The 13862-nt window shown below is 51.2% G+C and overlaps 2 protein-coding genes across 4 annotated transcripts in view; one reads left to right on the top strand and one right to left on the bottom strand.

The window, feature by feature from the left end:
- LOC137992762 (spatacsin-like) overlaps positions 1 to 13862 on the bottom strand; it is an 89964-nt gene that overhangs the window by 23508 nt on the left and 52594 nt on the right. The gene's annotated exons all lie outside the window — the stretch shown is intronic.
- Positions 11783 to 12415, top strand: LOC137987143 (uncharacterized). The gene has a single exon (XM_068833684.1). It carries the CDS (start codon positions 11783 to 11785, stop codon positions 12413 to 12415), a length of 633 nt encoding a protein of 210 aa, XP_068689785.1.

Genomic DNA, 13862 nt, shown 5'->3' with positions numbered 1-13862 from the left:
GGAACGGGTGTGGTATCTATTTGGCAAAGACCTTCCCCATGTTTTTGGAAGACGTCGGAGGCCCTCGTTAACTTTCGAACAAGACTCGTCTGATTCTGTCCACGTCCGGGTTTCTGGGGGTCTGGGGAAAGTATGTGTTTCCCACCACGATCAGGCTGGTCCGACAGTGAGGACATTTCCACTCCTTCCTTTGATATTGATTCATGTACCCGTACTGGCTCGCCAGGAACGCATAGAGACACCGGTCGTGCATCCTTTGCTTGCAACAGAACATCTTCATGGGATGGGAGCGGTGCCTGAGTTTGCGCAGAGATCCCAGGTGGCGGCAAATGGTTGTAAACGCGAGATATTCGAGCTTGTAGGGTTCCGTCAGATGATACTCGAAGCAGATGACGCATTTGTTGTCCTCTTCGAACTGTTTCTGGATTTGAGCTGCTTGTTCTCGTTGCTCGGCTTTCTTCCGTTCGAGCTCGATCTTCTTCCTTAGGAGTTCCTCGCGGTGTTCCAGATAAAACGCATGGATGCGCGTCAACCGTTCTCTGGCCCTTCTGGCTTGCGAGCGTGTGAGTGGTGGCATATTGGCGAAGCATCGCAAACAGAATGAAGGTGTTTAAGATCGCGCGCTCTTATAAGAGTCCCTAATAGGTCATGTGATAGGTCAGGTGACTTAGAGGGGGGATGGGGGGGTACCCCTCCAGAAAAGGTCTCTTCTTGAAAACGAGGTTCTAAAGAGGTCTATAAGAGTCGAAGCGTTGGAAGGATCGTCATTCTTGTTCTTCATGGGCGATTGTTTGTCTGTTACTGGCGATATGCGACGAGCTCAAAGAGAAGAAAGAGATTCACGATTCATGGTTTCTGTGATGAATGTCGTCATTGGTCGGGGTCACGGACGACAAAACAATAGCGTTCCTTTTGAGCCGACAACGGGATTTGCCGGTCCTATATTCAACATCTCGACTCGGCAGAAAGACAAAGACAAAGAGGTGGACGACGTAGAAATGAAGGCAACTGTGCGTTGGGCGGGGAAGGCCAAACCTGCAGGACAATTCCTCGACGCCGAAGATATAACGATGGAGTTCCCATGTGTCATCTGTGGCGAAGAGGACTTTGGACTCAAATGTGATAACGATCTGATGACGTTTCTGGAGAAAGTGAATAAGCAACTACCTGGAGGCATTCAAGGCGCCAAGATCAAACCAGACCTTTTGGTGGAGATGGGATGTTGCCACCAAACGTTGCACGTGGGTTGTTTATTGACATGGTGGTTGACCCGAAGCCATTGGACCTGTCCTCATTGTCGGGAGGTCTACCTGGAAGGCAACGAGAAGCAGAACTACCCGCGGTACGATGAGCGTCAGGACATCATCGTCCAACAAGTCTACGATGCCGTGACCCGGACCATCTGGAATCTGAACACAGATCCCATGGACGATGAGGACGACGACGACGACGACGACAGGTTTGAGTTGTCGGATTTGTCGGATGATGATTTGACCACTTTGGAGGGACTGTTGGGACGTTGACATTTTTGTTATTTGTTTTTAGTGACACTGTGGAATATTTGATGGAACAAGCTCATCGCAGTGAACGTTTTATTCGTTGGTTTGTGTATCGTTTTCCTCATCGTGAATTCACGGAATGGGTGCGTGCCAATAGAGAGACACAACTGTTTATTTATCGAAAGTACCTTCGTGACTGGGCGTTTCCTGGTTAGTGATTATTTGTAAGTTAAGAGGACACCATTGTGAATTAAAAAACATATTTTATTTTCATTGGCGGTTACATTTGTGTTCTTTAAGAAAATAAGTGGACTTGGGTAGAGGGAACGTCTTCCAATGGGCAGGACGTAACGGGGTCCTGGGCGTCTGACTGGCTAGCATTCTTTGCGTGCGTTCGTGATTGATGTAACGCGTGTCGTAAGACAAGAGTCGCTGAGACCGCATCCATTGGACGAAATGGTAGCATTCGACTTGAGGGCAATGCAACTGTAAGGGATGTTGATGTTTTCCGCACGAACTGACGGAGAGACGGGGTAGATCGTCGAATTTGGGACATCCCCACCGTTCCAAGTCTAGACGAGGAATCTTCCAGGTATCCAACCATTTGCCTTCCATACCTCCTTTGTGAGCCACGAGGGTCCGTTGTGGGGTCTTGAATTTTCGGTAGAGACCACGGACATCGACCAGGAGCTCACTGGCTACGTGATAGCCTTGTCTGGGATAGTAAGGAAGACCATGGACGTACTTGGAAACGTAATGAGCGGTACGTTGATCTTTGGCAGAGAGATGGGGCCATTCCACGCAAGGTTTGTAGTGGATGGATCCATGATGAGTCCCAGTATGATCGCAGTATCCCAGTTCTCTGGGTAAGATTTGTCGCCCACTGCAAAAATATTCCAGATCAAGGACGAGACACACCTCATCCAAGGGGTGTTTCGTCGTCGTCTTCGGAGGAGGATTCGGCGGAGGACCAGTAGGCTTTGGTGGGCCACCCTCGTTTGGACCACCAGCGGTTGCGCACGTCTGGGTCGGGGTCGTCAGCATCGTCGAAGATGTATTTGCACTCTTTGCACCAATTAGCATCCGGTTTCCAGGTCTTTAAGGCTGATAAAGGGAGTCGGTTCTTTTCGTACTGACAACACTTGCACAAGTAACGATCCAGGAGAGCGTCTATACGTTTGAGGAGTCGTAAGATGATGGAATCGTAGTCGTCTTCGGTTTGCGTGGTCACATCAGACATGCTGTGACAAATGGGAACCCTAAAGTGGTGGACTTGAATTTATGAGAACGTCCACGTGGGAGGCACGTGAAGATCGGGCACGAGAGGAACACGTGCTACGGGTTATAAAGGACGGTGTCTTACGAGCCAGGTTCTCATTGATCACCATGAGTACGTCGTGGCAATACGGAGGTGTGTCTCCCGCTAAGTATCCTGGTTTGAGCAAGAAACCGACCAAGCGAGGTAAGAAGAAAGACGATGTCGTTCGTGAGACGGCTCAACCGCCTGCCAAGATTTACAAGGAAGCGCGTGAGAAAGCGGCCACCAAACGAAAAGAGGAGATCAAGAAGAAGGATGAGGAACTGAACCAAGCGGCTCGTGAATTGGATGCTTTGCTGGCCTCTGTATCGCCCGAGTTGCCTTCGTACGAACAGATGCTGGCCACGATGCCCCTCGAACAGAAAGATCCATCGTTTGTGACAGTCTTGGCCGAAGGCAGGGTGCACCATGACGTGCCTGCTATTTCTACAGACTCGCCCTGTCCAGTTCCTGAACCGCCTGTGGTGACGCCCTCGTCGTCCCGATCCTCGCCGCCGCCTCCATTGACCGGAGCGAAGGACGTGCTGTGTCCGTTTCATGCCACACCGTTAACAGGGGGTTTGACCAAGAATGGCGCTCCGTACATGTACTGCCGAGATTACGATGGGGTATGTCCTTTGTTTGTGATGGGTGCCGATCGAATACAGACCTGGATCGGTGCCATCGAGGAGCAGCTGCATGACGATGTCCGACGAGGGCCCTGGCATTGCTACCATCAGGAGAAGGCGCGTTTGTCGCGGACGGTGAAACCAGACTCCCCTAACAAGGGTCGTTTCTTCTTAGCCTGTTGACAAGAGGAATCGTGTAAGTTTTTCCAGTGGGTGGATCTGGCCTGGAGCAAGACGATTCTCAAGAGGCGTGACGAGGGTTACGATCACGACACCGTCCAACGCATCGCTGCGGAAGAACAAGAGAAGTTTGTGAGGGCTCGGGAGCTGAACGAAAGATGGATCCCTCTTGAACGAACGAAGACCTGGAAGGAAGACGCAGAGCGATGGTGCCGACGGTTGGAGCAGGCCCCTACCATCACCACCTGCCTATTGAGATCTTGTTTTAGCGATTTGAATTTTAATCGAGTTTGTAGAGAGACTGGAGCGTATTTTTGAGGCTATAAAAGTGAACAAGTTTTGAATAAAATCATGTAGTTTGAAATGATGATGATGTCGTGTGCTGAATTGGGTCGTCGGGTGGTGAGGGTGGGACTCGAACAAATCGTACGTCTGCCTTATCGCGAGTACGGACGACGTCTCCGTTGGTCGATCTTGACCTGGGTGTGTCGAGAACTCATGACCTGTCTCGAGGGAGACGATCAATGGGACGGGTTGCCCACCCAAGAACCCTTGGATGCCATAGCGACGTTCGCCGTTCTGAAACGCGAGGCCGACTATAAATGGCCTCATTTTGTCATGTATCTGACATGGTTGACGCGAACTCTGGGACCCGAGAGAGCGTACGCTACGTGGCAGACGTTGGAACAACGGTACCTGAAAGATCTGCCTAGTCTCTTGGAGTTGACCGTCCGACTCCTTCTCACCAAGACATGCCGAAGCGGAAGAACCGCCGCCGTGCTTCCGGCGTCACCGCCTACACGGATCCCGGAACGCCCGGCGCTTTAGGCGGCGTGGCTCGATATGCCAAGGCCCAAGGGTTGTCCTTGAAAGAAGCCCGAGACGAATTGCAAGGGGAATTGGCCTACACGTTACATCGTCCGGTCCGTCGACGTTTCCAGACGTCCCCCGTGTTGGTGTTCCACAAAGACGATCAATGGCAAGCCGATCTGGTGGAGATGCAACCTCTCAAGAAATGGAATGGAGGAAACCGATACCTCTTGACGGTCATCGACATGTTGTCCAAATATGCCTGGGCCGTTCCCGTCAAGAACAAGACCGGGTTGGCCGTGACAGAAGCGTTTGAGAAGATTTTGCGTCAGAGTGGACGGAAACCGTTGCGTTTACAGACGGATGCCGGAAAAGAATTTTACAATGCTCCGTTCAGAAACATGTTGGAAAAAGAAGGCATTCACCATTTTTCGACGCACGGGGATGCCAAAGCTTCGATCGTCGAACGTTTTAATCGTACGTTAAAGCAACGCATGTATCGTTATTTCACGGCGCGTAATACGCGAGTGTATGTGAACGTGTTGCCCCAACTCCTCGACGGGTACAATGGGAGTCGGCATCGGAGTATCGGCATGGCGCCACGCGACGTGACGGAGAAGAACGAAGGAGCGGTGTGGTCCACGTTGTACGGCAAACGCCTGAAGCGGCGTCCTCGTCCCAAACTCAAAGTGGGCGATCGCGTTCGACTCAGTAAGAAACATCGTCCGTTCAAGAAAGGGTATCTGCCGGGTTGGACCGAAGAAGTGTTTGTCGTACAACGCGTGGTACCCGGACCCGTGGTCACGTATAAACTGAAAGAATGGGATGGAACACCTCTCGAAGGTAGTTTCTACGAAGAAGACGTCCAGAAAGTGACCGTGCCCGACGAAGCTTTGTTCCGCGTGGAAAAGATTTTGCAACGACGCAAGCGACTCGTGAAAGTGCGTTGGCTAGGTTGGCCTGAGAAATACGATAGTTGGGTGCCTCGTTCGGCGTTGCGACATGTATAAAAGATACAAAAGATACAATAAAGATACAATACGTGATGTCTCGTTATGTGACGTTGTCGAGTCATGTTCAAAAATCCGAGTTTCCCGACAATGGTCCTTCCGAGTTTAAAGTCCGTCTGCCTAGCGATCGTGCCTGGCAGCAGGGTACCGATCGATGGGAAGTGGGATTGAGTGGTGTGTTTCTGCCTGACATTCCACCAGCACCACCGCCACCGCCTTCGTTCCCCGAAAAGATTCTGGTTCATGAGGCGTACCATGGCGTGGGTCATCCAGAGACATGGGGTGAGGAAGGATACGTGTGTATGTTTTACTACGTTACCACGAAAAAGAATTCCAAGGGAGAGCTTCGTGTCATGCAGAGTCAGCGAAGGGTGATCTGGTTGTCGGAACTCACTCCATCCGAGACGGGTGTGGAATTTGTCAAGCAGATCCTTCATCTGATGCAACAGAAGATCCATCAAAGTTTGAGTCCCGGAGAGCATCTTTACGTGGGCATCCCGGACACGAGTCAGACCCCTCCAAAGACAATAAACTACAATACCATGGCCAAGTTTGTATGGAAGGGAGACGAACTGCTTTTGGACAATACGTACGTGTTCAAGAAAGGAATAGACTTTTCGAGTTCACCCTACAAATATTTTGGATGGGTCAGTGAACTGGCTTTCCATATGGGATGGTTGACCAAGACGGGTCAAGGAGATCAGCCGAAGCACTACAAGAAAGGACCCAATCTCCTCATGGAAGCGATTGACGAGACCGCCCCAGTACCGGATTACACTCAAGAAACCTTTATCGATGGATCCGCCTTTGCAGGGTATCCAAGTAAATTTACCAAAGAATCCGGACCGGTGACCTTGATCACGGAAGGTCAGGGATGGGATACGTTCTATAACAATGCTCATTTCATGGTGATGGCCAATGCCTTCAACTGGCGATTCGTCCGTCTGAACGAAGCCTTTGCCAGATTGAAACCCACTCCCTTGGCAAAGCAACCGATCGAACGTCCCCTTTTTGTCTACGCCAATTTAGTGGAGAGTCAATGGTTGGAGGAGTCGTACGACGAACTGTTGCGCACCGTCCCCTATAAAAGTGGAGGTGTCTGGTGGGAACCACCACAGGTCCATTACCATCGCCTACGCGGATCTAAGATCGAAACGGTCCACGTTCGTGTCAAGGAAGTCGACGGTCGTCCCGTGGCCTTTCCTAAGAATACAACAAGCACTCTCTGTCTCCATTTCCGTCGTCGTCATCATGAATCGGATCGTCGTGCTCAGCGATCCTTCGAAAGAGTTTCCGAATAATACGACCAATGCGTTCAAGTCGCGTCTCCCTCAAGAAGTCAGTTTCGAAGGCGACTGGGAGGTCGGACTGACCTCCATCTCCATGCCCGATCGTGGCGAAGACCTCAAACACTTGCTCGGCGATAAACCGAGTCTCGTGCAGATCAAGTATCAATTGTTGGATGTATCGAAGAACAGTCGCACGACCCGTCAAATCTCTGCGTGGCGTAAAGACATTATCGAGAACTCAGAAGCGATCGTGGATGGAGTCGGGTTCATGAAAGCTCTGTTCGAGGAGATCGAACGACAGATCATTAATACCCTTTCGGGAATAAAGAACAGTGCCGTGGAGGACCCACGTCGACCGACCTTCCGATGGGAAGGAGACGTGGCCATCTTGGAAAAGAAAGACATTGGAGTACTGGGAAGTCACGGTGCCAATAATGTGGTGGAATTTCGTGTGTCTGAATCCCTGGCCAAACATATGGGATGGATAAAAAAGTCGGGGAACTCGTACGCCTTGGGTCCGAACCTTCGATATGGTCTACCGTATGACAAGTCGACAAAGAAAATGACGGCAGTGTCCAGCACTGAATTGAATGGGAACCGTTATTGGTTGATCGATTCGGGATCGCTCGTCTTGAGTTTTACAGTGACGTGGCGATTTACCAACTTGCGTAGAGCGTTTCAGGAGGCCGTGAGCCATACGTCGCGAACCTTACTGGTCTACTCAGATGTAGTGAGCAGCAATATCATGGGAGATTCTGAACATCCCCTGGTGCGTGAAGTCTACTATCAACGACGTGGAGGAGGCAATGTGTATTTCGAACCGACCCACATTCAATGGATGCCCATGCGACGTCATTTTTTAGATGTCATTGAAGTCAGTGTGGCCGAGAGTGATGGACGGTTGGCTGTGTTTGGAGATGATACGAGGACTATTGTGACCTTTCAGTTTCGAAAAACGGCGAAAAACGTATAAAACGAAGACACACCGTGAGGAGACCATCGTCATTTCTCATCATGCGTGGGGGTAGTTTGACACGGTATCATCCTCCGTACCTGCGTGGCGCGGGTGCCACCGAAGAGTTGATTAAGATTGCCTCACCTGTCTTGTTGAATGCCATGCAATCGGGACTTCAAGCCGCGGCCAGTGGTCGTTCCTTCAGTAACGTCGGAGGTGTGGTGGGAAACTCATTGAAACGCGGTTTGAAACGAAAAGCGGGCGCTTTGGTGAAAGCCGGTCTCAAAGCGGGTGGACGGCATGCCTATAAAAAAGCCAAACGAAGTGTGGCGTCCATCTTTAGACGATGACTCGCCGACCGATGGTCGTCCATTCGCGATTGCGTCGACAACGCGCCTACCGTCGACGTCAGTCTGCCCCTACTATAAAAGGCAGGAACCCCGTTCAGTACGGTGGTTGGTTGATCCCGCACGTACCGAGAGCACCACGACGACGACGTAGCAGAAGACGAAGAAGAAAACGATGAGTTTGGAACTGTTTACCATGCCGTCGACGGACATCACGGTCGATTCGTACCGGATGATCCCGTACAGTGCCGCCATGACGGGTATTGTACCCATCACCTTTACCGTTCCCGGTTTGGACGAATTTGTGGATTTGGGACGCAGTTTTTTTGAAATCGAACTGAGACTGAATTCAAACCTTGCCAAAGCCGATGCCAATGGCATCGTGGCGGATGTCAATTCCGCTTCGGATGTGGACAACACCAAATTTGTGTACGTCACCAACAATCTGGCCCACGGTCTCTTCAAGCAGATCAATCTACGACTGGGTGGTGTGTTGATGAGCGAACAGACCGATACGTACATGTACAAGTCTTTCATCGAAACCGTGTTGAATTACAGTCGAGACGAAGGCGACACGTTGTTGGCCCCTCAAGGTTGGGTGAACCAGATGAACGTGATCGACAAAATCGAGTCAGGAGTCGCCAACGCCAATAGTGATGTGCCCACCACCGCAGGATGGCTGTACAATAGTACACACCCCCTCAAGACGGCTACCAAACTCTTTTACGGCAACAACAAAGCTACCATGATCATGTATCCTCATCTGGCTGCCATGCGAACAGGACGTTTGTTGGTCCCTCGCGTAGAAATGGTGATGGAACTGTTTTGCAACACCCCGGACTTTTTCCTGTTTGGGACCAAGACCAAAGGCACAGGGGTAAAAAAATACGTCACCTTGGGTGCAGGGGATCTCAAAGTCACCTTTCATCTGTGTCGCGTCAACCTGAATGTCAGCGTGGGTAACGAACTGATGGCCAAGATCGATGTGAAAGGTCAAATGGCGAATTACCCTATGGTCAAAAGTCAGATCCGAACCTTTTCGTTCGATGGCAAGACCACCTTGTGGACCGAAGACCAATTGTTCACAGGCCGTCTTCCTGACCGTTTGGTCGTCGGACTGCTGGATAGCAAAGCGTTCAATGGGGATTTGGAGTATTACCCGTATGCCTTCCAAGATTTTGGAGTGAAGAGTATCCGTCAACTGGTGGGTGGGGAAGAATATCCCTATCCGACCTTGGAACTGAATGGCACCAATACGCGGAAAGACTGGTTGGGCTATCAACGTCTCTTGGAAGCCAGCGGTTCCCTGGCCAATCATCGTCCTCACCTGATCCAGCCAGGAGATTGGGGCTACGACAAGAATTGTACCTTGTTTGCGTTTAACAATGTGCCCAGCGGTAATGCCGATTCACCGTATCATCGAAATCCCAAACAAAAAGGCAAGCTGCGTCTGGAAATCCGATTTAATGCTGCTCCCGACAAGAACATCACCATTTTGGTGTTTGGCGAATTTGAAGACAACTTCCAAGCCGGTACCAACGGAAACATCCTGTATCAAAAGTACGAGTGAGCAGAAAATGGAATTTGTGCCCTTGAGTGACGTGACCTTACGCGCCTTGGCCTTGGACGATCCGATTCTGAAACGCGTTTTCCACGGCGTCCATCCCTCCGACGGGCTTCCGTCGCGTCCACCCCGTACGACGCGAGCCGCCTACATTGTCAATACGGATCCACGAGGGGAACCGGGTCAACATTGGTTGGGTCTTTGGACGGAGAAAAATCGGTGCGAAGTCATGGACAGTTACGGACTCCCGATCACGACCTACCATGCTCCCGACTTGGAACGATGGCTCGAAGACGAATGGGATGCAGTGCAATGGAACGACAGGACCCTCCAAGCTTTGAACAGTACCGCTTGCGGTCATTATGCCCTCATGTTTTTGAAAGATAGGGTTCGGGGACGCACCATGCACGAGTTTGTGCAAACATTTTCTCCCCACGATTTTGTAGCCAACGACCGAAGGGTGGGTCGCCAAGTACGTCGTCAAATAGTCAAAGAGGTCAATGCATTACCCTGTCTTCAAGGTTGTACACCGCATGAACCGATTCTTTTACATTAAACTTTTTTCTACCACATGTCTTGTCGTGTCTTGTCTTGCATCACATAAATAGTCGGGTCGTCCCATGTCAAACCAAGGATGGGAGTCCATCCAAGAGATGGAGTCTAACCCGGGACGTCGGTACACAACCGGGCCGATTTAAAAGAAGTGTGCCCTCCCGTCCTTTTTTCCATAAATAAGGAAGAATGCAAAGGAAAAACAGAGATCATGTCGTCGCAGTATTTGATCTTGTCGAGTAACGTTCAGCCAGGAGAGTTTCCCAACAATGAGGCAGACGACTTTCATCTCCGTCTCCCCAAAAAGAAAAACACGATCCTGGACGGCGAATGGGAGGTGGGATTGTCAGGCGTGATGTTTCCTGATCCCCCGGAACGACCCGTACCCGTGCCGGGACATTCCGAAAGTTTATTGAGTCATAAGGAATACGATTACAACATTCGAAGCAAAACACATCCAGACACGTGGAGTCAAGAAGGATACCTGTGCACCTTTTACTACACAGCGTACTTGAACGGTAAAGCGAGGAATGTGAGGAATGTGATTACTTTGAACGACATCACCCCTTCGAAGACGGGGGTCGAATTTGTGAAGAAAATCATGGATGCGATGGAACAAAAGATTCAACTTCGGACAGGAGAAGTTCTCGAAATCACTTGGACGGATGATGAAGGGGAGACCCACACCAAAAAGACCGTGGTAACCTTCCGTTGGGATGGAGACGATCTCATATTGGACAATAGCAAGGTGTACCTCAGCGGCACCATGTACAAGTACTTCGGATGGGTCTTTGAACTGGCTTTGAATATGGGTTGGTTGAAAACAGTGAAAGGACTTCAGGCAAGTGTGCCTGAGAGGTACCAGGAGGGTCCCAACATGATTCTGGAAGCGATCGATCCGAAAAAGCCTTGGGTCGATTATACACAAGAGAGGTTTAACGAAACAGCGGCCACGGCTACGTCTAATTCCTTTCTCCGTAATTCAGTCATGACCGTCTTGGAAGGATCTGGATGGACGAGTGCGGACCAGGGAGCTATCTTCATGATCATGGCCAAAGCTTATAATTGGCGTTTTGTTCGTCTGAACGAAGCCTTTGAGAAATTCCAACATACGCCTGTAGCGCTCCAGGCCGTAGAGAGACCTTTGTTTGTGACGGTCGATCTCATCGAAACGGCATGTCTTTATGAAGCCAATGTCTACGACGGTCTGCTTCGTACCGTACCTTACAGGAAAGGCAATGAGTGGTGGGAACCTCGGCACATACAGTATCACAATCATCGAGGTCAGATCACCGAATCTGTTCATGTACGTGTGAAAGAAATGGATGGAACGAAGCCGGTGTTCGGTTCAGGGGTGACGCGCGTGTGTCTTCATTTTCGGAAAAAGAAGAAGAAACGCTATAAATAGAAGACAAAAGATAAAAAATAAAAGATGGTCCGTCGTCGTAAGAGACGAGTAGGTCGCAAGCGACGACGACGACGACAACGAGGTGGGGCGTTGGCCCGTTACAGACCCTCCCTGGAAGACAAGATTGCGGAAGGCATGTCCATGTTCTTATCGGGACCTGCCCCCTCGTTTGCGAAAGTAGGCCTCTTGTTAGGGAAAAACGTTTATAAAGGCATAAAAGATAATGTGAAGTTCTACACAGGATGATACGGCAACCTAGCAGCACGATGATCGTCGGTCCGTCGGGGAGTGGCAAGACGCAATTGACCGAAGCCCTCTTGACGGAAGGAGGTGTCTTTGAAGGAGGTCGGACCAAACCGTGTCATTATTGTTATGCCGTATGGCAACCGCGTTTCGAACGGATGAAAGGTCGTGGGATCCGATTTCACGAAGGGATCCCCGACATTTCGGATCTTCGACAATGGTATGGAAAAAGTCAAGGCGGCATCTTGGTCTTGGACGATCTCATGGACGAAGGTGGGAACGACAAACGCGTGTTGGATCTATTCACTCGAGAATCGCATCATCGGAACATTACGGTGTTGTATTTGTGTCAAGACTTATTTCCACCCGGCAAGTATGCCAAGACCATCTCCAGGAATGCCCATTATCTCTTCGTGTTCAAGAATCCTAGAGATCAATCGGGATTTCGGGCCTTGACGTTACAAGCCTTTCCCGATCGATGGCGTGACGTTCTTCGTCTCTTCGAGCGGTGTACGCAACGTCCGTACGGGTATATAATGATGGATCTTCATCCCGCTTCAGACGATCGGTACCGACTGTTCAGTTGTGTGACACCATCGGATGGTCCGACCCAAGTGTGGAAACGTGAATGAGTAGCCCAGGATCCCCGTTCGCCCATTGGGATCCCTCCGACTATCAACGTGCCTTGGCAGAGTACCGACGACGACAAGCTCCTTCCACACCTTCCAGTCCCGGATCGCCGTTTGACCAATTTCAATTTGAACGCAATCCCTCTGAATATCAAAAGGAATTGCAAGCGTACCGTCAACATCAACAACGACGGAGAGCTAAAGAACGAGCGGCTCGTCGACGTCGAAGACAAGGAGGACGTGCTTTGCATTTGAGTGAACGACTCGAGACCGCCCAACGCATCCCAATAGGAACCCGATCGTTTTCTGAACCCAGGATGACTTCTTCTTCCCCAGCCGGCGTAGGGAGCAGGACACCACGTACGTCCCCGGCCGGTGTGGGGAACACCATTCCCAACATGGCTCCCAGAAACAGTCCAGCCGGAGTCGGAACACGAACCCCCAACAGCACGATTCAAGAGTTTTTGGAAACGTTGGATCAGGGTCGTGTGCCGACGCCAGAACCCAATGTCTTGTTGGAAGAACTGGGACTTGGTGCCGGGGGATTAGAGTCCGATGGGCTTTTAGCCCAACGACAACTCATGATGCGTTCTCTCTTGGACGGGAGTATCCCCGTTGCTCAGAGAACACAGATCCAAAGAGATTACCTGATCTCCGACCAGGATTTGCAAGATTTTGCCGCCAGTGGTCCTTCCAACACAGCTCCTCGTCCTACCACCGGAGGGAAACGTCCGCGTCGACGCCCTCTCCCGGCAGGTTCTCCTGCAGGTTCCCGTCGTCGAGGTAGCGGTGGCGGAGGAGGAGGAGGTCCTCCTGGAGGAGGCGGTGGCGGCGGTGGCGGCGGAGGAGGAGGTTCTCCTGGAGGAGGTTCTCCTGGAGGGAGTCGCCGTGGAGGTCGACGACGTTTGAACCAGGATGGGCTTCGTCGTCAAATGGATTTGTTATCTCAAGACGCCCGTCAACGAACGGATGGACGTCGTATTCGTAACATTACCCATACCAACACCGTGACTACGGTCTACGAAGACGGCGGTACACCCACCGTCCGACGTACTTCCTCCCGACTCAGTAATCCATAAAAAGGACGGACGGTCTATCCTGAAACCTCACTCTCATGGCTAAACCTAAACGACGACGACGACGACGCCGACGACGACAACGCGGAGGTATCCTTCCTTTCGTGATTCCCGGTCTGTTGGCCGTAGGAAAAGCCGCCTCCCTAGGAGGGGCAGCCGCTTTGGGTGGTCATATGATCAAGAAAGCCGCCGAGGCCGCCGACCGCCGTCAACGTGGCGGAGTGCTTCCTTTGGTGGCTGCAGGCGTAGGTGCTGCACTCGGAGGCGTGGCTGCCCTGGCGCGTAAGAATGCTCGGACTCGAGCACGTCACCGTAAACGGTACGATGACATGGTGGCTCGAACACGTGCCGAAGACGCTCGCCGTGGAGATGAT

The sequence above is a fragment of the Montipora foliosa genome, chromosome 2 (assembly GCF_036669935.1).
Source record: "Montipora foliosa isolate CH-2021 chromosome 2, ASM3666993v2, whole genome shotgun sequence".
Lineage (NCBI taxonomy): Eukaryota > Metazoa > Cnidaria > Anthozoa > Scleractinia > Acroporidae > Montipora > Montipora foliosa.
Note: the sequence above shows the minus strand (reverse complement) of the source record. Positions and strands in the feature narration are given on the sequence as shown.